This window comes from Nyctereutes procyonoides, unplaced genomic scaffold (assembly GCF_905146905.1).
Source record: "Nyctereutes procyonoides isolate TBG_1078 unplaced genomic scaffold, NYPRO_anot_genome, whole genome shotgun sequence".
In the NCBI taxonomy this organism is placed as follows: Eukaryota; Metazoa; Chordata; class Mammalia; order Carnivora; family Canidae; genus Nyctereutes; species Nyctereutes procyonoides.
The window spans coordinates 32981956-33006327 of NW_026575131.1; the positions used below are offsets into that span (position 1 = coordinate 32981956).

At 39.8% G+C, this 24372-nt stretch overlaps 1 protein-coding gene and 1 pseudogene across 1 annotated transcript in view; both read left to right on the forward strand.

Moving 5' to 3' along the window:
• Nucleotides 1-24372, forward strand: part of DNAH12 (dynein axonemal heavy chain 12) — a 211420-nt gene that overhangs the window by 640 nt on the left and 186408 nt on the right. Inside the window, exons 2-5 of the mRNA XM_055344074.1 lie at nt 8401-8579; nt 17432-17513; nt 17718-17744; nt 23514-23703. Of these exons, the coding sequence (XP_055200049.1) occupies nt 8410-8579; nt 17432-17513; nt 17718-17744; nt 23514-23703 (469 nt within the window). The 5' untranslated portion in view covers nt 8401-8409. The remainder of the gene's footprint in view (nt 1-8400; nt 8580-17431; nt 17514-17717; nt 17745-23513; nt 23704-24372) is intronic.
• Nucleotides 15249-16365, forward strand: LOC129522025 (heterogeneous nuclear ribonucleoprotein A1-like; annotated as a pseudogene).

The following is a 24372-nucleotide window of genomic DNA, read 5'->3' on the forward strand; positions in this document are numbered from 1 at the left end:
AGAGGCAGAGACACAGGGAGAGGGAGAAGCAGGCTCCACCGAGGGAGCCCGACGTGGGACTCGATCCTGGGTCTCCAGGGTCACGCCCTGGGCTGAAGGGAGGCGCTAAACCGCTGAGCCACCCAGGGATCCCTGGAAACAGGCATTTTGAACTGTGTTCTAAAAGGATGAATTTTACAATTACTTGAAATTTGTATTTCTGTCCTCCACTTCTCCCACCTACCAAATATTTAATACGGCGACTGGGTACTGATAGTGTATATGCAGTTCGAGGCTACAATATTAGATATAAAAGTCATTGCTTTGTATCAACTGACTAACGTAGGAAGAAAGAAAATAAGTCTTGGTAGTCCAATTCATAGTACTTCATTTAGCAAATAGGAGTTTTGAAATGGCATTTTTTTCTTATCCACAGCGTTTTCCTTCATGCAGCCTTGCAGAACAATCTTAAATCAGCCTATTTTTATATATATAGAAGCCCTACCAGAAGAATGTGAGTTTCCTTCAATCAAACCAATCTCATTTAACAATTAGCAGTCTTTTTTTTTTTTAAGATGTTATTTATTTATTCATAGACACACAGAGAGGCAGAGACACAGGGAGAGGGAGAAGCAGGCTCCATGCAGGGAGCCTGATGTGGGACTTGATCCCGGGTCTCCAGGATCACATCCCAGGCTGCAGGCAGCGCCAAACCACTGCGCTACCAGGGCTGCCCCAACAATTAGTCTTTTTTTTTTTTAATTTTTATTTATTTATGATAGTCATCACAGAGAGAGAGGCAGAGACACAGGCAGAGGGAGAAACAGGCTCCATGCACCGGGAGCCTGACGTGGGATTCGATCCCGGGTCTCCAGGATCGCGCCCTGGGCCAAAGGCAGGTGCTAAACCGCTGCACCACCCAGGGATCCCCTGGGCCAAAGGCAGGCGCCAAACCGCTGCGCCACCCAGGGATCCCCCAGCAGTCTTAATCATAGTTTTGAGACAGTGCCTATACGTGTCATACTTCTCTTAGTTTATATATATAATCATATTATGTATATATAAAATATTATTTTTTTTTAAATTTTTATTTATTTATGATAGTCACACAGAGAGAGAGAGAGGCAGAGACACAGGCAGAGGGAGAAGCAGGCTCCATGAACCGGGAGCCCAACGTGGGATTCGATCCCGGGTCTCCAGGATCGCACCCCGGGCCAAAGGCAGGCGCCAAACCGCTGCGCCACCCAGGGATCCCTATATAAAATATTATTTTATGAAAGAGTAAAACCCATGTTTTACTTCTGTAGCTTACTTCTTCTATGCAAACACAAACACTTATTTTTTTTTAAGATTTTATTTATTTATTCATGAGAGACACAGCGAGAGAGAGGCAGGCTCCATGCAGGGAGCCCAATGTGGGACTCGATCCTACGTTTTCAGGATCACATCCTGGGCCGAAGGCAGGCGCTCAACTGATGAGCCACCCAGGCATCCCACTTATGAACATATACCTTCCTCCTATTTGTTTACACAAACAGGAATATAGTATACCCATGGTTCAGTACTTTCCTCTTTTTGAAAGAGGATTTCAACTACCTCCGTTTTGATCTCAAACTTTCTAATTAAGTTCTTCCTTCCAGCTTATCTCTTTACACAGGCCAAAGACCCTGCAGGTGTATCTTGTGGTAGGAACCAAAACTACTCCCTCAAGCAGTAAGGATTGCTCTGAGCCAGCAAGTCCCCACCTCTAGACCATGATCCTTCTGGCCTTTACTGCCCACCTGCATGTATCCCTGACCTTTGTTCCACATTTACCTGGTGTAAACCTAGAGGTATTGTCAGTACTTCAGAGACCATCTTTGAGGCCACTGGTATTGGCCTTAGTGAAATAAATTCCTTTCTTGTTTGACCACCATTCATCTGTCTGCCTTTGGAGTTTGTCTGGGATGGGTGGTCAAACCTGGTCTGTTTGGGACCCTCAGAGCCATGTGCTCTTGCACTCTTGTGCCGCAGCTAAATTTTCACTATCTTGTCAATTCTTTCAAGAGAAAGTGAATGAAAGTCACAATTTTCCACAGAAAATGTGATTAGAACTTTAACAGATTTGAAAATAATACATGTCAAAAAAATACAGAAGTCATGTGTTTGAAGCTCTATTTTTATGAGGCTAAATTACAATTACATTATGCAATTAAAATTTGAGGTCAGAAGACTGAACCAATACTATGCTTCCCCTGATACCAAAAGCTAATAAAAATCATTTTATTCTGCCATTCTCAGTTCATATCAAGAAATGCAAGCTAACTTTAATCAAAAGCTTAAGGTTGGTGGGGTTTTCTTGTTACTTATACATATATCTGCAAACATTAGCATGTGAAGACTAGTTTCTTGTGATTACCTTCACCTTGGTTAGTAACAATGGTAGATAACTATAGATTATTAATATACCTTTATCTTTTTTACTTAACGGTCAACATGATACATAGTTTTGAGTGATAGTGCTCAGAAGTTTTGAGTAGTACCGGGTGATACTACTTCATGGTAATCTGCTACTTCCTTATAAATTCAAAATTTGATCATTTTCATTTGCTTTCTATTTAGAGAACCAGTATCTTTGTTTCCTTAACATTTTTTAATTTTTCCAGTTTTTAAAATTCATTTATTTGGTATAGAGAGAGAGCAAGAGAAAGCACAAGCAAGGGGGAACAGCAAGCAGAGGGAGAGGGAGAAGCAGGCTCCCCGCTGAGCAAGGACCCTGTTGCGGGGCTTGATTCCAGGACCCTGGGATGATAACCGGAGCCAAAGGCAGACACTTAACCGACTGAGCTACCCGGGTGCCCCAATTTTTCCAGGTTTATTGAGATATTATTCACTTACAACTGTAGCAGTCCATGGTGTATGATGTAATGATTTAATAATATATACATATGATTACCACAAAAATTTAGTTAACATCCATCATTCCATAGTTATACTTTTAAGATCTACTCTTAGCAACTTTAAAATATATAATACAGTATTGTTAACCATATTCACTATGATGTACATTATATTCCCAGAACTTTATCTTATAATTGGAAGTTTTTACCTTTTTGACCACCTTTACCCATTCTTTTCATTCCCCTGCCCTCCACCCGTTTCTCCCTCCTCTGGCAACCACCAATATGTTCAGTTTCTTTTTTTCAGATTCTACATACAAGTGAGGTAATGCAGTAATTATCTTTGTATGACTTATTTCACTTAGCATAATACCCTCAATGTCTATCCATGTTATCACAGCAGGATTTCCTTTCATGTGGCTGAGTAATATTCCAATATCTATGTCTAAATCTATTTATACCACATATTGCTTATTCATTTATCTTTCTTAGGTTGCTTCCATGTCTTGGCTGTTGTAATGCTACAGTGAACATGGGGGTGCAGATAGTGATTGTTTCCTTTAGACACATACTCAATGTAATGTATATAATGTAAAACCTAGAGCTAGAGGAAAACATAGGAGATCGTGACCTCATCTGTCTTTCATAGATAATAATCTCAAAAGCATGGCCCATAAAAAATTATTTTAAGTTTGATTTTATAAATATTGAAGACTTTTGGAGGCACCTGGGTGGCTCAGTCAGTTAAGCAACCGACTGACTTTCAGCTCAGGTCATGATTCCAGGGTCCTGGAATGGAGCCTCACATTGGGCTCCTTGCTCAGGGCAGAGTCGGCTGGATTCTCCATCTCTCTCTGACCCCCTCTTCTCTCTCTAATAAAATAAATCTTCAAAAAAATTGAAGACTTTTGCTCTTCAAAAGGCACCATTAAGAAGATGAAAAGCTGTACATCAAGAGAATGTGTTTGCAAATTATAAAGAACTTAAAACTATAAAAACTTAAATAATCCAATTTAAAAATGGAAAAAAATTTGAATAAAATTTTTTTTTATCAAAAAAAGATACATTAGTGGATAATAAGCACATGAAAATGATGAAAGATAGTTGGAAGGCAGGCAGGCAGGTACAAGCCCCCCAACCTCCACTCCCTGTCCCCTGCCCTAAGAGGAAACCACCCTTAAAAGGATTTTACCCCACCCTGGATGGAGCCCTCCACCCTTTCCCATGTGATAGATAGGTGACAAAAACCTGATAGGATGACAGGCACAGGAAGGGTTAATCAGATTTAAATAGCTTGCTTGGGGATCCCTGGGTAGGCTCAGCGGTTTAGTGCCTGCCTTTGGCCTGGGGCAGATCCTGGAGTCCTGGGATCAAGTCCCACACCGGGCTCTCACGTGGAGCCTACTTCTCCCTCTGCCTGTGTCTCTGCCTCCTTCTCTCTCTCTCTGTGTCTCTCATGGATGAATAAATAAAATCTTTAAAAAAAAATAAAATAAAACAGCCTACTAACAAGCCCATAAAAACTCCTAGACTGCAGCCCCAGTGGCGCAGCGGTTTAGAGTCGCCTGCAGCCCAGGGTGTGATCCTGGAGACCCGGGATCCAGTCCCACGTCGGGCTCCCTGTATGGGGCCTGCTTCTCCCTCTGCCTCTGTCTCTGCCTTTCTCTGTGTGTCTCTCATGAATAAATAAATAAAATCTTAAAAAAAAAAACCTAGACTTAGAAACTCTGGTGGTAACCCTCTGGGGTCCCCTCTCTTTCAGTCTGTACTATCATTCAATAAACCTTGCTTTGCTGCCTACCACTCTGTCTGGTCTACCTCGTCATTCTTAGGTGTGACCAAGAACCATGGGTACCAATGGAGAAAAAAAATCCTAAAACAAAAGGTGTTCAGCATCATTAGTATTTAGGGAAATGCAAATTAAAAACACAATGAGATACTACTATATGTCCACTAAAATGGCTGCAATAAAAAAAAATACACAATACCAAGTGTTGGCAAAGACACAGGGAGGTTGGAACCCTTATATGTTGCTGGTAGGAATATAAAATCTTTCAGCCACTTTGGAAAACAGTTTTAACAGTTTGACAGTTCTTAAAAGGTTAAACATAGACTTACCATTCAACCCAGTAGTTCCATTCTAGGTTTCTATTGATGAGAAATAGAAATGTATGTTCATCCTAACACCCGTACATGAATGTTCATGTCAGGGTTATTTATAATAGCCCCAAACTGGAAGCAATCCAAACATCCATCAACTGGTGAATGGATAAACCAAATATGATATATCCATATAATGGAAGATTATTTGATAAAAACGAACTTCTGTTACATACCTCACATGGGTGAACCTCAAACATGTTATTAAGTGGAAGAAACCAAATACAATGTGGAGGCTGAAAAAAATTAAGGCCATCCCAGCTAAAGTTTAGCATTAGCACAAGTACGGCCATCTTAGGCCCCTGTGAATAAGAGCTGAACTTTTACGGGAAAAACTGCAGAATGTCCTCAGCAGGGAATCCCATATCAGAAAGACAACAGAGACCACGCCAGTGGTAGAAAGTCCCATATTAGAATGAGAAAAGAGCTCAATGCCCTTGAAAGCCCCATATCAGAATGTAAACAGAACTTGAGAAATTTCTCCACCCCTTCTGAAAATCCCCTAGACCAGCCTATAAAAAACCCAGCTGTAACCCACTTCAGGGTCTAAGTCCCTGCTCTGCTGTGTCGGGTATACTTGGACCCAAGCTCGAGCTTGCTAATAAACCCTCGTGCGCTTGCATCGGTGTCGGCTCCTTGGTAGTTTCTCGGATTCGCAGTCTTGGGCACAACATACAAAAGACTACATAATTTTTTATTCCATTTATATGAAATTTTCAGAACTTACAAACCTATAGAGGCCAAAAGCGAACCAGTGGTTGCTTGGGGCTGGGAGAGTGGGGATTCACTGCATATAGCCCTAGGGAACTTGTTGAAATGATTGAAATGTTTTAGATCTGGATCTTGGTAATGGTTGTATAATAATCTATATTTACTAAGGAAATCATTGAATTATATAATTTAAAATGGTAAAAATTTTTAGTACCTAAATTATACCTATATAAAGCTGTTTAAAAAGAGATATACAAAAAATAAATAAAAATAAAAGAAATATACATTGTTATTAGGGTATAATGAGGCAAGCAGAACCAGTAGATTATACATATCCCCTATATTTATCCAGATGTATGTACTGAGAGATATATATAAGCTAATATATATATATATATATATATATTTAAAATTATTACAAGGAATTAGCTTACGTAGTTGTGGGAACTGGCTAAGCAAGTCCGAGATCTTAGGGCAGGCTGTCAGAAAGGGAAGATCCAGAGATGAGAGCAATTATAAACCTAGCGGCTGTTTATAGAGTCTGACTCAGTTCATGCCTAAACCTTTTCTTTAAAAGGATTTCCACTGATTGAGTCAGTCCCACCTAGATACTCTCCCTACTTTAACATCAATTTACTAGGATTTGAATTTCATTTACAAAGTCTCTTTATTGCAGCACCAGATTAGTGTTTAACTGAATAACTGAACTGTGAGAGGTTGTGGGTATGATACAAAAGACTTCTGTCTTCCCTTAAATCTAGTTTATAGTTTAGCCTAAGCAAGTGCTAGAAAACCATCATGTACTTATACCAGTATTTTGTTTTCTACAGAAAGATGGTTTACTTTTACAAGCAACGGGGATGTTTTAACTTGTTTATGCACTCACCCAAATGATGTTTTTAGAAGACCTATTATGTGGTAGACATAGGAATGTAACTTGTACTCTTTTTTTTATTTTTTATTTATTTTATGATAGTCACAGAGAGAGAGAGAGAAAGAGGCAGAGACACAGGCAGAGGGAGAAGCAGGCTCCATGCACCGGAAGCCCGATGTGGGATTCGATCCCGGGTCTCCAGAATCGCGCCCTGGGCCAAAGGCAGGCGCCAAACCGCTGCGCCACCCAGGGATCCCTGTAACTTGTACTCTTAAAAAAAATTCTTTACATGATGACTGGCACTTTATGTCAAATTGCTCAAATATTTGTTGAATGAATATACCATCAATACACCACCAGGACTTACTCATCCCCAATTTTATTTATGCACATATTTGTGTAGGCTATCATAGTTTAGATGGAGTATCCATTGTACAGCCTCTCAAAGCAGTTTCACATTTCTGTCTCTGAGCGTACCTGTAAAGTGACACACCTTAACCTTTTTGCCAAGGATTTCCTGAAGGAAAAGTAATATATAAACAAATACCAAATACAGAAAGAAGAAAAATTATGTTGCTGATTATTTAAGGGAAGTCGCCATGGGAACATTTGAAGAAGACTTTATCCTCCTCTGAGAGCGTTTACATAAATCTATTTTCCAACTCATCCAAGTTTCCAATATTGCAGTTTTCCATAACTTGAAGATCCGGATTCCCTGGACTTCTTCTAAGGGAAAGCAGTTAGGTTAAAAACAAAACAAAACAAAAACCTCATTCCTCCACCCTCCGTTCCTAATGGATTAGTAATGAATTGAGTAATGAGTTACTGCGACAGGTAATCCTAATCTGCCGCTCGCAGCTCAGCAACTGCCTCTCCAGGCAACGTCTACCGGGTCTCTCCAGCCGCTACCGGGACAGTTTCCATGGAGACAACTTTGTTTATACACGGCAGGCGGACAGCCCAGCTCGTCGGGAGCGGTGGGATTCCCGAGGTTTCACCCCTCGTGTCCCTTCTTCCTTTCGCCAGAGGAGAAGCTAACTGAACCTTTCCCTCTCTGCGCAGCCGGGAGTAGTGAAAGGCAATCAGATAGGTACTTCCTTGACTTCAGTTTTTTTCTCACTCCTCTCCCAGAGTCTGAGATCTCTAACTGGGTGTCGGCAGAAATACTCTTTTTCAAGGCAAGGCTCTTCCAATTTCTGCGGGCTTCCGCGACGAACGCAGTTGGTATCACAGTTAATTATTCATTTAAATGACATTTTAGACTTTCTATGCAAAAAGTATGCCTATTTTTGGCTTGATCATTGTATCACTTCCTAGGAAGGTAGCAAGACTAAGTAAGGTACAATATTGGTGTTTAAAAATGTTAATGGTGTCAAACATCAGCTTTTCTGGGAACAGGGTTATACCTCAACAACTGGATTTTATTGTTGTGGTGGTAGTGGTGGTTTGGATTTTAAGGAAAAATGTGAACCCAGAATTTTAGGACTTGTAGGGGTATTTAGAGGGCATCTAATCCAGTTCCTTAACTTCATCCATGGGAAAACTGAAACCCTAACTGGGAAGTGACTGGTTTCATTTCTTCAAAGCAAGTGGGATGTAGACCTGTAATAAGAATCCCTGCCCAAACCTCAACTGTCATTCTTTAGACTAATATCATACTTGGGAAGAAGATCTCAAGAATCTGGAATTTTTGGTACTGATAGCTAAGATATTGTTATAAGTATATTGAGGCTAACATTTACAATAAGGGTTTTATGGGCTTTTTCTCCTCATAGTATAAAATATTTTAATCTTCAGGAGATCAACATGTCAGATACAAACAAAGCTGCCATCGCAGCAGAAAAGGAGGCTCTGAATTTGAAGTTACCTCCCATTGTGCGCCCCCCTGAAGACATAGGTGTTGACACATCAGCACAAAGTAAATTGCTGAGTTACAGAAGATCTAAGGAGCAGCAGAAGACAATTAATCAGTTAGTGTAAGTAGCATATTGGAAATAAATCTTTTATGGAGTTGAAGTGAAATGATTAGTGTTCATAGTCTCATGAAAAAACTTTAACTATGTAGGTTGTTCATGGGCAAAATACCATTTTCAAGTTCAATTAGGGAAACAAAAAAAGTAATCACCTTAATAAAAGTTACATATCACTATATATATGTTATATGTCACTATATATATAGATATATGTGTCTATATATGTCACTATATCTATAGTTAATATAGTGCTTATGCTAATCACTGCTTACTCTAAGCATTGTTTTTATCACTTCACCTGTACTTCTCACAACTATCCTCTATGATGGGTACTATTCTTATCTCTATTTTTAAAAAAGATTTTATTTATTTATTCATCAGTGACACACAGAGAGAGAGAGAGGCAGAGACGTAGGCAGAGGGAGAAGCAGGCTCCCTGTGGGAACCCTGATGCAGGACTCAATCCTAGGACCCTGGGATTGTGCCTTGAGCCAAAAGCAGATGCTCAACCACTGAGCCACCCAGGTGCTCCTCTCCTCTATTTTATAAATGTAGGTTTACTCAATGGTTTAGTATACTTAGAGATTAAAGAAATGCCTTAGGAATTACATATTGTTTTTACTCCAAAACCTTTCATAATCTCACATTGTTATGTTGAACTACTTGCAGTTCCATGAATATATTCTATTTTTCACAGTTTGGTGAAAAATAAATTTCATAATTACTCCCTGCAGTTTTCTTCACTTAAAAGTACTTGCCTGAATATTTATACTAGTTCTTCAAGGCTTAGTTTTTTTTTAATTTTTATTTATGATAGTCACAGAGAGAGAGAGAGAGAGAGAGAGAGAGAGAGGCAGAGACACAGGCAGAGGGAGAAGCAGGCTCCATGCAACGGGAGCCCGACGTGGGATTCGATCCCAGGTCTCCAGGATCGCGCCCTGGGCCAAAGGCAGGCGCTAAACCACTGCGCCACCCAGGGATCCCCAAGGCTTAGTTTTTGGATCACCTTCTCTAGAAAGTCTTCTCCTAATGCCCTTCGTACAGCTTTAGCTTTTTCTTTATATTTCTCTTACATCAGTTTATTTAGCAATATTACCTACCAACTGTTAAACAGACACTGTACTTGTTACTAGGGAGACCAAAGATATTACAACAGAAGGGATCGTGTCTTTATATTCTGGTAGGAAAGACAGATAGTGGACATTTAAAAACAAATAATCAAAAAGAGTATGTTAGCCTTTTAGTAGTAATGGATACTATGATGATATAAGATTGTGGGGTAGAGAGTGATGGGGAAGTTGTCTCAAGTAACATCACAGGAAAATCCTATGGAGATGATATTTAAGTAGAAATCTAAAGAGTAAGAAGCTGAAGTGTAGGGGTGGTTTAGTCAGTTAAACATCTGCCTTTGGCTCAGGTCTTGATCCTGGAGTCCTGGGATTGAGCCCTGGGTTGGGCTCCCTGTTCAGTGGGGAGCCTGCTTCTCTCTCTCCTTCTGCCATTCCCCCTGCTTGAATGCATTCCCTCTTTCTCTAGGTCAAATAAATAAATAAAATCTTAAAAAAAAAAGAGTAAGAAGCTTTTCATTTAAATAAACATGGGAATAGCTCTCTAGCAAAGGGGATAACAAGTGTTGAAAGCCCAGAATATGAATGCTTTTGTGTGTTCTAGGAGCTGACAAAGGCCAGTGGAGCCTGGGGAAGAGTGGTGTATCAGGTGAAGGTGGACAGAAAGTGAGAGTGAAAGGGTTTTTAAGCCATGCTAATGAAGGGCAGAGTGTGAATGGCTTTTTAAGACATGATAATGAATCCAGATTCCACTTTAAGTACAATGAAGGCCAACAAAATGTTTTAAACTAGGACAAGACATGAAATTCAACTTACATTTAAAAATATCATTCTGGCTATTAAGAATAGACTGAAGTGGAAGGAAGAGGGCAAGAGCAGAGGGAAACAAGGAGACCAGGTAGGATGATTTTGTAGTAACATAGGTGAGAGCTTTCAGTGGCTTGAATAAGTCTGGAGACAGTGGAGGAGAGAATTAGATTTATAGGGGATAGGTTTGTCTTTTTTTTTTAAGATTTATTTATTTATTTAGAGAGAGAGAGAGAGAGAGAAAGGCAGAGACACAGGCAGAGGGAGAAGCAGGCTCCATGCAGGAAGCCCAATGTGGGACTTGATCCCGGGTCTCCAGGATCACACCCCGGGCTGCAGGAGGTGCCAAACCGCTTTGCCATTGGGGCTGCCCAGGGGATAGGTTTGGATCCAGAATCAGTAGGACTTGCTATTGGATTGGCTTTGGTAACAAGGTGAATGGTAGGGTCTATAGACAATCAGAAGTCCAGGAGATGGGGGAGGTAAGTTTTGAAGGTTAGGTACTTATCTGACATCTAAGGGAAAATATGTTAAGTAGGCAGCTGGATATATAAGAGAAGAGGTTTAGGCTAAAGATACAAATTTGGGAGTCAGCAGAATGTGGACAATTGTTAAAGCTATGAGGAATAGTTCAAATCACCTAGAGATGGTAAAAATTGAGAGGAGAAGATAGCTCAGGACTAAGCCTTTGGGAATTATAATTATTTATTTTTTAAAGATTTTATTTATGAATGAGAGAGAGAGAGAGAAGGAGGAGCAGAGAGAGAGGGACAAGGAGACTTCAAGCTGAATTTGGAGCCCAATGCAGGGCTTGATCCCACAACCCTGGGCTGAAATCAAGAGTCAAATGCCCAACTGACTGAACCACACAGGCGCCCCAGAAATGATAATATTTAGATGTTGGGTACAGAAGGGTCAATCAGCAAATAGATCGAGGAAGTGTGACTTTCTCAACAACGTGGTATATTATTGTGTCTTTGTTGCTATTCTCTTCCAGTAACTTTGGCATACTTAAAGGCAGATCTCTCAACACAAAGCACAGTATCTGGCATGTTATTGTTGGTGAATTGAATGAGTGAATAAAGGAATTTTTTAAAGAGGAACCTAACTCTTGTGCTTTCTACAGATGTTTAAGTAGTACCTTTCTCATTTGGGTGCTTAATAAAAAATAGTTTCAGAATTACCTGAAGCATAGTGCTGTATTAATACTGAGATAAGAATTGCCATGTGTTTATTTAGGATAAATGCATTTGCAATGAAAGATTTTTATACCAGAAACACATTTTTTCTGGATGACTGTGGATTTTGTGATTCTCTGGTCTTACTGATCTACCTATTAGGCAATAGGAATGTAGATTTCCCTGTTTCAAAGTCTGTTAATAGAGAGAGCTCCAGGACTGAGGTAGGATGTAAGGTGTCCTGGGCAGAACTGGGCCCCTTCTGTGACCAGTGCCTGGGAACAGTTGTCTGAGGAAAAAAAAATTATTTTGTAGCTTCTGGAGTCCCAGGAATGAGTCACTTCTTCCTTGACCACTATCTCCTTCTTGATTCAGACCAACCTTTCTCTCCTTCACTTCATGTGGTCTCTCACACAGTTGCTTTGAAATTATACAATTTTTGTTTATTTGTTTTTGACTGTCAACACACAAAGCAAAAACAAGGAACAAAAAGGTTCACTTTTATATTCTTCCCAGCTCTTTTTATTTATAACCGGTAGGAGAAAACACACTCCAGGAAATTTTTGCTATCTTAAAGGGTAGCTTTATATATAAAGAGCTCAAGGAGGTCAAGCATATTTTTGTTGGGATAATTACAGTGCAAGTTGGCTGTAGCTAGCATACCATACTACCATACTAGCATACCAAAGTATGAGGCAAATTCCTTGAAAGTGTGGATCAGCGAGAGCTAGGCTATTCAGGGAAATAATGACAGATGAAAGGAAGTCTGGCTGGGGCCTTGATGATTCACAAAGAAAAAAGGAAGGAGGATATTCCAGTCACATTTTCTACTTTATGTGAAAAAGCATTTGGAATTTTAGTTTAGTCAGGCTCAATAAGAGTCAACATGGAAATGAGACTACTCAAAGCTAATTCAGGTGTGCCTGGCTGGCTCAATAGAGCTTGGGACGCTTGATCTTGTGGTCAAGAGTTCAAGCTCCACATTGGGCTTAGAGCCTACTTAAAAAAAAATCGAGTTTCATGTTAGACTGCTTTGATAAATGTAAAATGTCTAGAATGCATGATAGAAAATTTTCGCTCTGCACTGATTAAACAACATCTGGTATTCTAGGGTCACACTTTAAGAGGTATGTTGATAAACCATAATAGGCATGGAAGAGAGAGGAATTTTGAAAAACTATCTCATTTGAAGGAGGCTGATCTGCTTAACGAGTAAGAGTATAGACTGGCATCAGACTGGCCTGAGTTCATATCCTGTCTCTGCAGCTTATCAGCCATGCGTGAATTTGGCAAGTTAAGTAACTTTGCTTATCTTCATCTTTCTGTCTGTAAGATGGAGATAAGAATAGTGCTATTGTCAGGATTTTTGTGGGAGTTAAATGAGATCTATGCACTTAAGGTCTTAAGTCAATGCCTAAAACATAATAAGCTCACCACAAGTGGTAACTTTTATTGACAAATAGTTGAAAGAACTGGATAGGTATCATTAAGTTTCAGAAGGGTAACAGAAAAAGAATATGACTTTTTGTATATAGCTCTGGAGAACAAAAGTTACAAGGATATAACTCAATATAAAAATTCTGTTTCTAAGGATATAGGCCAGGGCACTTGGGTGGCTTAGTTGGTTAAGCATCTGCCCTTGAATCACGTCATGATCCTGGGGTCATGGGATTGAGCCCCGCATTGGGCTCCCTGCTCAGCAGGGAACTTGCTTCTCCCTCTCCCCATCTGTTTGTGCTCTCTCTCGCTATATCTCTCTCTCTCCCTCAAATAAATAAATAAAATCTTAAAAAAAAAACAAGAATATAGTTAGCTGACAGTAAATTGGTCTACCTCAGAAAGTGATGAATATCATCCCCTTTACTCATCTCTGGGTACAACTTGATATTTTTGAGAGTATTCATGCATCAAATAAGGTACTGAATTAGATACACAAGATTTTTTTCCAAATCCACAGGTACTTATGGACCTTGGTACAACTAAGTGTTGTAGTTAGAGCAGTGAGCAAAACAGACATGGCCTTTGTCTCTCTGGAACTTAACCATCTATGCTTTTATGGTTTTGGTGGCCATCTTTTCTTTGAAATTTCTTTTGGTTCTCCTGCCTCTCTGACCACATCTCTTTTTCCTCCTTCAATTGTGTTTTTTTCTTATTCTTGTCAAGGTTGGCATCCTCCAATCTTCCTTTTCAGGTCTCTTCTTTTCCTTGTATACTCTCTGCTTTGGCCATCTCCCCCAGTGTACCTTTGCAAACTGATGGATTTATCTTCCTACAAATGTTTCCATGCTCAAAAACGCTCAGCAATTCTCCATTGTTATTGAATTAAAAAAAAAACCCTGCTCTTTGAGGCCCTTAGTTGGATATTCCAGTCTATTTCTACAAATTAATTTCCATTTGGTCCCATAACCAATGAGCATATTGGACAATTCCCTACTACTCCCTATTTTTTCCTTTGATCATTTCCTTGACTTCCTGTTCCTCAGGAGAGTCTTGTTTGTTCAGATCTATCTACCCAGGAAAACTACATCTTCACCTGAAATCCCCTCCTCTATTTAAACTCATCGTAAATGCTAACTTTTTCATGTAGCCTTTATAGACACCTCCAGGTCGAAGTGAACTTGTTCCTTCCTCTGAACCATCAGTGTCCCATAAAAGGCATATGGTACCTGTTTTTATCTCCTCACCCTTTCAGCTTATCAATTCCTTGAGGTTTGTTGCTGTTATATTTTTAATAAAACCTAGAGGGGATCCTTGCATGTTTCAGTGGTTGAATGTCTTCGGCTTAGGGCATGATCCTGGGGTCCTGGGATCGAGTGCCACATTGGGTTCCCCATGGGGAGCCTGCTTCTCCCTCTGCCTATGTCTTTGCCTCTCTCTCTGCGTCTCTCATGAATGAATAAAATATGTGACAGATGGATTAGATGATATAACTTTATTTTATGGATGATAAATTCCTATGTTCAAATTGTTAAAAATTTTTTAAAAAGATTTTATTTATTTTTTTGAGAAAGAGAGAGAGAGAGAGAACATAAGCAGGGGGAGGAGCAGAAAGAGAGGCAGACTCCCTACTGAATAGAGAACCCGCTGACACGGGGCTCTATCCCAAGACCCTGGGATCATGACCTGAGCCAAAGGCAAATGCTTAGCCCACTGAGCCACCCAGGCCACCCTCTGTTCAAACTATTTATCAAGTACCTACTATGTGACCAAGTACTGTTCTGAGCATTAGGGGCAAGGCAATGAATAAAATAGTCTACAACATATAATATGTCAAATGATGGTAAGTTCTATGAGGCAGGGTAAGTAAGGACAAAAAGGTTGGATAGTGAAGGAAGTGCTACTTAATATAAGGGGTAAGCAAAGGGGAATGCCTGGGTGGCTCAGAGGTTGAACATCTGTCTGCCTTTGGCTCAGGGCGTGATCCTGGAGTCCTGGAATCAAGTCCCACATCGGGCTCCCTACATGGATCCTGCTTCTCCCTCTGCCTGTGTCTCTGCCTCTCTCTCTCTCTCTCTCTCTCTCTGTCTCTCATGAATAAATAAATAAAGTCTTTAAAAAAAAGGGGGGGGCCTGGACGCCACCGAGTAAGCATCGTTAAAGTCTCCCCTCCCACCGCTGTCATGTCTAAGTCAGAGTCTCCCAAAGAGCCCGAGCAGCTGCGGAAGCTCTTCATCGGAGGTTTGAGCTTCGAAACAACCGATGAGAGTCTGAGGAGCCGTTTTGAGCAATGGGGGACGCTTACGGACTGTGTGGTAATGAGAGACCCCAACACCAAGTGCTCCAGAGGCTTTGGGTTCGTCACGTAGCCACCGTGGAGGAGGTGGACGCGGCCAGGAACGCCCGGCCGCACAAGGTGGATGGAAGCGTCGTGGAACCAAAGAGGGCTGTCCCCCGAGAAGATTCTCAAAGACCCGGTGCCCACTTAACTGTGAAAAAGATTTTTGTCGGTGGCATAAAAGAAGACACTGAAGAACATCATCTAAGAGATTATTTTGAACAGTATGGGAAAATTGAAGTGATTGAGATCATGACTGACGGAGGCAGTGGCAAAAAGAGAGGTTTTGCTTTTGTGACCTTTGACGACCTTGACTCTGTAGCCAAGATTGTCATTCAAAAATACCATACTGTGAATGGCCACAACTGTGAAGTAAGGAAAGCCCTATGGAAGCAAGAGATGGATAGTGCTTCGACCAGCCAAAGAGGCCGAAGTGGTTCTGGAAACTTTGGTGGTGGTCGTGGAGGTGGTTTTGATGGGAAAGACAACTTTGGTCATGGAGGGAACTTCAGTGGTCGAGGTGGCTTCGGTGGCAGTCGAGGTGGTGGTGGATACGGTGGCAGTGGGGATGGCTATAATGGATTTGGTAATGACGGAAGCAACTTTGGAGGTGGCGGAAGCTGTAACGATTTTGGCAATTACAACAATCAATCCTCAAATTTTGGACCCATGAAAGGAGGAAATTTTGGAGGCAGAAGCTCTGGCCCCTATGGTGGTGGAGGCCAATACTTTGCCAAACCACGAAACCAAGGTGGCTACGGTGGTTCCAGCAGCAGCAGCAGCTATGGCAGTGGCAGAAGGTTTTAATTACTGCCAGGAAACAAAGCTTAGCAGGAGAGGAGAGCCAGAGAAGTGACAGGGAAGCTACAGGTTACAACAGATTTGTGAACTCAGCCAAGCACAGTGGTGGCAGGGCCTAGCTGCTACAAAGAAGACATGTTTTAGACAATACTCATGTGTATGGGCAAAAAACTCGAGGACTGTATTTGTGACTAATTGTATAACAGGTTATTTTAGTTTCTGTTCTGTGGAAAGTGTAAAGCATTCCAACAAAGGGTTTTAATGTAGTTTTTTTTTTTTTGCACCCATGCTGTTGATTGCTAAATGTAATAGTCTGATCATGACGCTGAATAAATGTGTCTTTTAAAAAAAAAAAGGGGGGGGGTAAGCTAAGCCTTCTCTGACAAGGTGACTTTTGAATGGGGACAATACATATGAGGGCCTACTAGGCATCAGGATTAAATTAAAATTTGTAAGTTTGAATTGAAAAAAATTTGATTTTTATTTTTAGTCTTATTCATTTACAGTACATAATTTGAAAATTAAAGTCTCGGGACACCTGGGTGTCTCAGCAATTGAGCGTCTGCCTTTGACTCAGGGCGTGATCCCAGGTCTGGGGATCCTGTCCTGCATTGGGCTCTCTGCAAGGAGGCTGTTTCTCCCTCCATGTCTCTGCTTTTCTCTCTGTGTCTCTCATGAATAAATATATAAAATCTTTAAAAAAAAAGAGAAAATTTAAGTCTCATTGATAATGACTATTGGGATTTGTTTCTTACAGAAAATTCAGTAAGATAAAGAAGTCTTGAGTATCTCTTCCATAAGTATAATTGAAAAGATGTTCAAATTGTAATATTTTATTATTGTTATTATTTAAGTAAACTCTACCCCCAATGTGGGACTTGAACTTATGACCCCAAGGTCAAGACTCAGCCAGGCACCCCCAAATTGTAATATTTTATTTTTTTTTTAATTTTTATTTATTTATGATAGTCACAGAGAGAGAGAGAGAGAGAGGCAGAGACATAGGCAGAGGGGGAAGCAGGCTCCATGCACCGGGAGCCCGATGTGGGACTCGATCCCGGGTCTCCAGGGTCGCGCCCTGGGCCAAAAGCAGGCACTAAACCACTGCGCCACCCAGGAATCCCATATTTTAATAATATATCCTAATGTTGTCTTCAAGAGAGGTAGACATTTTTTATAACTATAAATAGTTTATAACTATAAACTATTTTTAAAACCATAATCCAGAATTGATGGAGCCAAAAGAAGTTTAGACAAAGCACTGGATAAAAGAACACCTCCAACACCAGAGCCAGATTATCCTCCAACTGTAAGTTTATGTTGTCTCTTTGAAAAGAGACAACAGAGTCCTTTTTTATCCTTCTACACTTTTAATTTCTAATTATCTTAAGTTGATCTCCATATAACTAGTATTTTTAAGAGAATAATACACATAATACATACATTTACATTACTTATTTAAAAAATTTTTCCTCCTTGATTTAATTATGTCTTATTTGTTTGCTTTTGACAGATGACCAGTGAAATTAAAAAGAAAGGAGTGAGTTCAATTTTTTTATATTTCTTGTTTTGAAAATGTTCAAAGAAATTATTACAAAGTAGTTCCCTCTAAGACAACCTGCTAATAAGACCCATTCTAGAAGAAGAAATTTAGAACTAAGATTTTCATTTTTATTAGCCAAAGGAATAAACATTCCATGGATGACAATATGGGTTTTAAGAATTATATTTTTGTTGCCATTTATTTTTTTTTAATTTTTTTTTTTTTTTATTTATGATAGTCACACAGAGAGAGAGAGAGAGAGAGGCAGAGACATAGGCAGAGGGAGAAGCAGGCTCCATGCACCGGGAGCCCAACGTGGGATTCGATTCCGGGTCTCCAGGATCGCGCCCTGGGCCAAAGGCAGGCGCCAAACCACTGCGCCACCCAGGGATCCCTTTGTTGCCATTTATTATCTGAAGATTAGTTGTAAAGGTTTTAGTTCTTATTCCAGAAACTGGAAAAAATTTTTTAAAGTTGCAATTATAAAGGAAATGCATTTCCCTTTTCACTGTTCTAGTATTGATGTAATAATGATTACTTACTGAGAATCTATAGGGTGCTAGCCACATGCTAGATGCTTGATTTTTTAATAATGGCGCTGACTGCATGGATGACAACGTGAGCATGTGGTGTGATTGGTCGGAAGATGAGAGCACAACATTTATTGCACAGCAAAGCATAAGGAAACCTATGGAGCTGGCCCCACAAAACAGAAATTCATACAGCATATTCCCAGACAGGAGTACTTTCCAAGTCTCTTCAACTTCCCTTTGGAGATAGAGGGCTCAGGACACATCCCTGTATTGAGGATCTGTGGGAGAATCTAATTTTAGCTACTCCAAGTTTCCTTCTCTTCTCTCTTCTCTTTTCTCCCTTCCCTTCTCTTCCCTTCCCTTCCCTTCTCTTCCTTTCCCTTCTCCTTCCTTCCTTCCTTCCTTCCTTCCTTCCTTCCTTCCTTCCTTCCTTCCTCCTTTCCTTCTTTCCTCTTCTTCCTTTGCCTTCTACCCTCCCAACTTTTCTGAAGACTTTGGCTGTGTATATTTGCTCTTTACTAGATATAAGAACTAATACAAAACATTCATAAGTGTTTCTCATGAGACCAGGTGAATTGTGTATGTGCTTAGCATCCTCACTCACTCTTCATCCACAATTCTTGCCTACTAGTGTCTTACAATCTAAAATATGTAACCAGGCATGAAACAGTCATTCACTCCTGAGCCCACTGCTTTTGGTAATCTGGCATGTAGGAACTCCACTTCTTCATCATTAATTCACCAGTGACCACTAATGCCAAATCCAAGGCATTTTTTAAAAAAGATTTTATTTGTTTATTCATAGAGACACACAGAGAGAGGCAGAGACATAGGCAAAGGGAGAAGCAGACTTCCTGCAGGGAGCCTGATGCTGGACTTGATCCCGGACCCTGAACCCTGGGATCACAACTTGAGCCAAAGGCTCAACACTGAGCCACCCAGGTGCCCTTGGCCTGCTAGGTCAATGTGCAGTTTTGGTAGCTCTCACAAAATTTCTCTCCAAAAAGATAATGACAATACGCATTCCTAGTTGTAATATGTGGGAGTACTTCTTCCCCATAGTCTCACCATAGAATGTGGGGGTCATGTTTTTTACTTCTTCAGGTGACATATGGCATCTCAGAATGGTTTAAATATGCTTTTCTTAATTATGAGTAGGATTAAATATTTATCATAGAGTTAAGGACCATTTTTATAATATTTTTATTGCAAAATGTTGCATATTTTCTGCCTATTTTTCTATTGGGTTTTGGTCTTATTTTCTCTTAAATTGGAATCTAGTAAAATACAACATAAAATTTACCATCTTAACCATTTTTAAGTGTACAGTGAAGTAGTGTTTCTTCATATAGTTGTGTAATTAATCTCTAGAACTTTTCATCTTGCAAAACTGAAATTTTGCTCACTAAACAACTCTCCATTTCTCTCTTCCCTCAGTTCCTAGCAGCTACCATTCTATTATCTATTTCTATGAATTTGACTACACTTACTCAGAAGTGAAATCATATATTTGTTTTTTTGTCATAGGCTTATGTCATTTCACATAAAGTCTCCAAATTTCATCTATCCTTTACATTTTCTTTTTTTTTTAATTTTTAAATTTATTTATGATAGTCACAGAGAGAGAGGCAGACACACAGGCAGAGGGAGAAGCAGGCTCCATGCACCGGGAGCCTGATGTGGGATTCGATCCCGGGTCTCCAGGATCGCGCCCTGGGCCAAAGGCAGGCGCCAAACTGCTGCGCCACCCAGGGATCCCTATCCTTTACATTTTCAAGCATTCTTTATACTTTGAGTTACATGTTGCAAAATTTTCCTCCCAGATTGTCAGTTGTCTTTTGATTGTTTTTATTGAGTTGTTTTGCCATGCAAACATTTTAAGTTTTTTAAAGATTTTATTTCCTTATTCATGAGAGACACACAGAGAGAGGCAGAGACATAGGCAGAGGGAGAACCAGGCTCCATGCAGGGAGCCCGATGCGGAACTCAATCCCAGGACTCTAGGATCACTCCCCGGGGTTAAGGCAGGTGCTAAACCGTTGAGCCACCCAGCGTTCTCCCACATTTTAATTTTTATGTAGTCAGTATTTGTCAGTCATTTTTTCTTTTTTATAACTGGATCTTGAATCATAATTAGAAAGTTTCCCCCTACACTCAATTACAGCAGAATTTATCAATTTTTTGGTCTTTCATTATTTAATTTAAATTCTTCATCTACTTGGGGTTTACTTTTTTGTATGGTGGAAGGTATGGATTAATTTTTATCTTTTTCCAAATGGCTAGCCAGTTGTCCCAGAACTGTTTTTTAAAATCTTCATCTTTGCTTCACTGATTTGAGATGCTATGCTTATCATATGCTAAAATTTCCTACATACTGGGTCTATTTCTGGACTTTCTTTTTTTCCCTGCTAGTCTGTCTACCCAGGCTCCTGTACCACACTGTTTTTTTTTTTTAAAGATTTACTTGCTTATTTATTCAGAGAGAGAGAGAGGCAGAGACACAGGCAGAAGGAGAAGCAGGCTCCATGCAGTGAGCCAGACGCAGGACTGGATCCCGGGTCTCCAGGATCACGCCTCCGGCCGTAGGCGGAGCTAAACCGCTGCGCCACTGGGGCTGCCCTACCACACTGTTTTAATTAGAGAGACCTTATAATATGTTTTAATGTTTCCTAGGGCTGGTCCTCCCTTGTAGACATTTTTTCTCAGGGATTTCTTGGCTATTCTCACATGTTTATTTTTACAGGATGTTTAAGTTAAACATGTTTAAGTTAAAGAATTTTTTAGCTATTCTCACATGTTTATTTTTATAGGATGTTTAAGTTAAACATGTTTAAGTTAAACAAAGAATCTTTGTTTTGCCTTGAGAAAATGAAAAGTATACAAAGAACATTACTTTTGCCAATAACTCATCATAAATAAAGAAAAATGTAAATTGGTTTCTTTGAAAAGACAGAGCAAAATGTTTTTCCTGCCCAGACACCTGACCTCCAGTGAATTTATAGTAAATACATCAGGACTCTAGAGAGCATGATTTACTCTCCTAGGTATTAAAAGCTGAAGGATTGCATTTTGCATCTAGTTCATTCATGATTCTTCTACAAAGCCCCTTTTATGACGTATATGATATATCATCTGCTAGAAAGTCTTGTGTTCATTTTGGCTGCCACCACCTAAGGGTCCAGTGGGAAGAACCTCTAGACTTGTCACCCTGCCTTCACTTCCCTGGCAGGGCTCCCTTCTCCAGCTCTGACTGCTTTCACCCAGGATACAGAGCCCTTGTGATCACAGGTTATCCAGTGTAACAGTAAAATGAAACGCAGGGACATGAGCTGTATATTGTTGCTGTCCATCGAAAGTGGAGGTCTAGACTGCTTAGAGCCCTTTGCCCAACTAAAAGGTCCTAAAGAATCCCTTTCTCCTCTTCCAATTCCTGTTACTCTCTAGATTTCCCTATTTGAATCCTTGGAGACTATGAACTTCTGTTTGGTCCCCCATCCCAGGCCCTCCATTCCCTTTAGTTAGTCCCCTTTCTTACTCTCTGGGAAACCAGGGTCCTTTTCTGCTTGCCTCCAGTGTGCCTACATCAATTTGTTTTTGTGATCATCTCACACTATCCTGGAGGTGACCAATTGGTTCTTACTCAACTCAGTTGCCTCCCTCCAGATTAAATTAAATTAAATTCTAGTCAGTTCTGTTCCTGCCCCTCTCTGTTTCTCCTAGTTTCATTTAGCTGTTACCTTTCTGCTCTTTTCCATACCCTATAGTGTTTTCTCCTTTTCTTTTTTTTTTAACCATTTATCTGTTCTTCTTTCAAACCACACACATTTTACCCACAAGAAAGTCTTATTTTTTCCCTAGATGAGACATTATTTATGTTTTGTTTTACAATAATGTATTCCTATTCAGAGAGTCCCAACAAGCTGGTATGGTAAATTCATAGTACACTCTTAAATATTAAAGCCTAATTCAGGTTGCTTGGATGGCTCAGCAGTTGAGCGTCTGCCTTCCACTCAGGTCATGATCCTGGGGTCCTGGGATTGAGTCCTGCATTGGGTTCCCCATGGGGAACCTGCTTCTCCCTCTGCCTATGTCTCTGCCTCTCTCTCTTTGTGTCTCTCATGAATAAATAAATAAAACCTTACAAAAAGATAAAGACAACTACTTAATTCATTTCTATTGCATATTTAAGATACTGATGAATCTGCATTTAGACATGTTTTAATACAGAAAACCTTAGATTCCAGCCCTGGTTTGAGTGAAGAGCTTTTGACAAGATTAGTTTTCTCAAGTATAAAATGCAGATTTGGGCTAGAAAGAACCACCCTGGTAATATTTTAAATTAGCTTGATTAAATATTCTAAAATATTTAATAATATTCACTCATAATTTATTGTTATTATTTCCTGTTATTCTTTGTTATTTCATCAATTGTGTACCTTTGTGCTTGGTAATTTCTGATTGTTTAACGGATTAATGCTAAATGTTTCAATGTTTGAATGGATAACACATGGGCACACCCAGCTTCCCTAGCCCACACTTCAGTCCCAATTTCCAATTCTCATTCATTCAATAAATATATATTAAGCACATTAAAAAAAAGTGGTTTCTTCTGGACCACTCTCTTGCACCATACACAAAGATAAACTCAAAATAGATGAAAGATCTAAATGTGAGACAAGATTCCATCAAAATCCCAGAGGAGAACTCAGGCAACACCCTTTTTGAACTTGGCCACAGTAACCGGAGAAGGACAAACAGTGTATGTTCTCATTCATTTGGGGAATATGAATAATAGTGAAAGGGAATATAAGGGAAGGGAGAAGAAATGTGTGAGAAATATCAGAAAGGGAGACAGAACATAAAGACTTCTAACTCTGGGAAATGAACTAGGGGTGGTGGAGGGGGAGGAGGGCGGGGGGTGGGGGTGACTGGGTGACGGGCACTGAGGGGTACACTTGACTGGATGAGCACTGGGTGTTATTCTGTATGTTGGTAAATTGAACACCAATAAAAATTAATTTATAAAATTAAAAAAAAAACAAAAAACAAACAAAAAAAAAGTGGTTTCTTTTTAGGTCATACTTTTGGGTAAAATGTTTTTATTCTGAAGACGTTATTTTTCAGAATTCTTCTATTCTGAAAAAAAATGTTGTCTTGACTAGACAGAGCTCAGGAGTTACACTGAAATACTACACTATTGAGAAGACTTAATTTTTTCTTATTATATTCCCAGTTCAACTATATTTATTTAAAGCAATGTGTAGAAAGCAGTCCTATAGTACCTATTCAGCAGGAATGGCTGGATCACATGTTAATGCTGATACCTCAGTCTTTAAAGGAAGGGAAAGAAAGAGAAGGACTCGTGGAAAGTCTCATAAATGAGGTGTCAAGTGACTTTGAAAAAAGCATGAAGAGGTATCTGGGTAAGTGGCATTTAACTCACGCCAAGCTTCTTTTACTTTTGTTTCCCATCCCTCCAATCAAAAGTAGAAATATGAATAATGAACATTTATGTATTTAGCTATATGTATTTCTTAGATATTTTTTAAAGTTTTTATTTTGAGGGGCACCTGGTTGGCTCAGTCACTAGAGCATGCAACTCTTGATCCTGGGGTATAGGTTCAAACCTCACTTTGGGTGTAGATATTACTTTAAAAATGTAATCTACTTTTATTTTTATTTTTTTAAGATTTTATTTATTCATGAGAGACACACAGAGAGAGATAGAGACACAGGCAGAGGGAGAAGCAGGCTCCAGGCAGGGAGCCCAATGTGGGACTGGGTTCCGGAACTCCAGAATCACTCCCTGAGTTGAAGGCAGACGCTCAACCACTGAGCCACCCAGGCATCCCAAATGAAATCTACTTTTAAAAAAGTTTTTATTTTGCGCTTATTATCTAGCCAAAATCTTTGTCATTCAAGGGAACTTTGTGTAATTTTTATGTGCCTTGTTAGCTAATAGCCTTTTGATTTTTTCTCTTTGTCTTTATGGCTGTAGTTATACTGCTTACAAAAATATTACCGTATTTAGGGAGATTTATTAAGGACTTAACATTTGCAATTTTTATTGGAATAAGTTTTCTTAAGTGGTG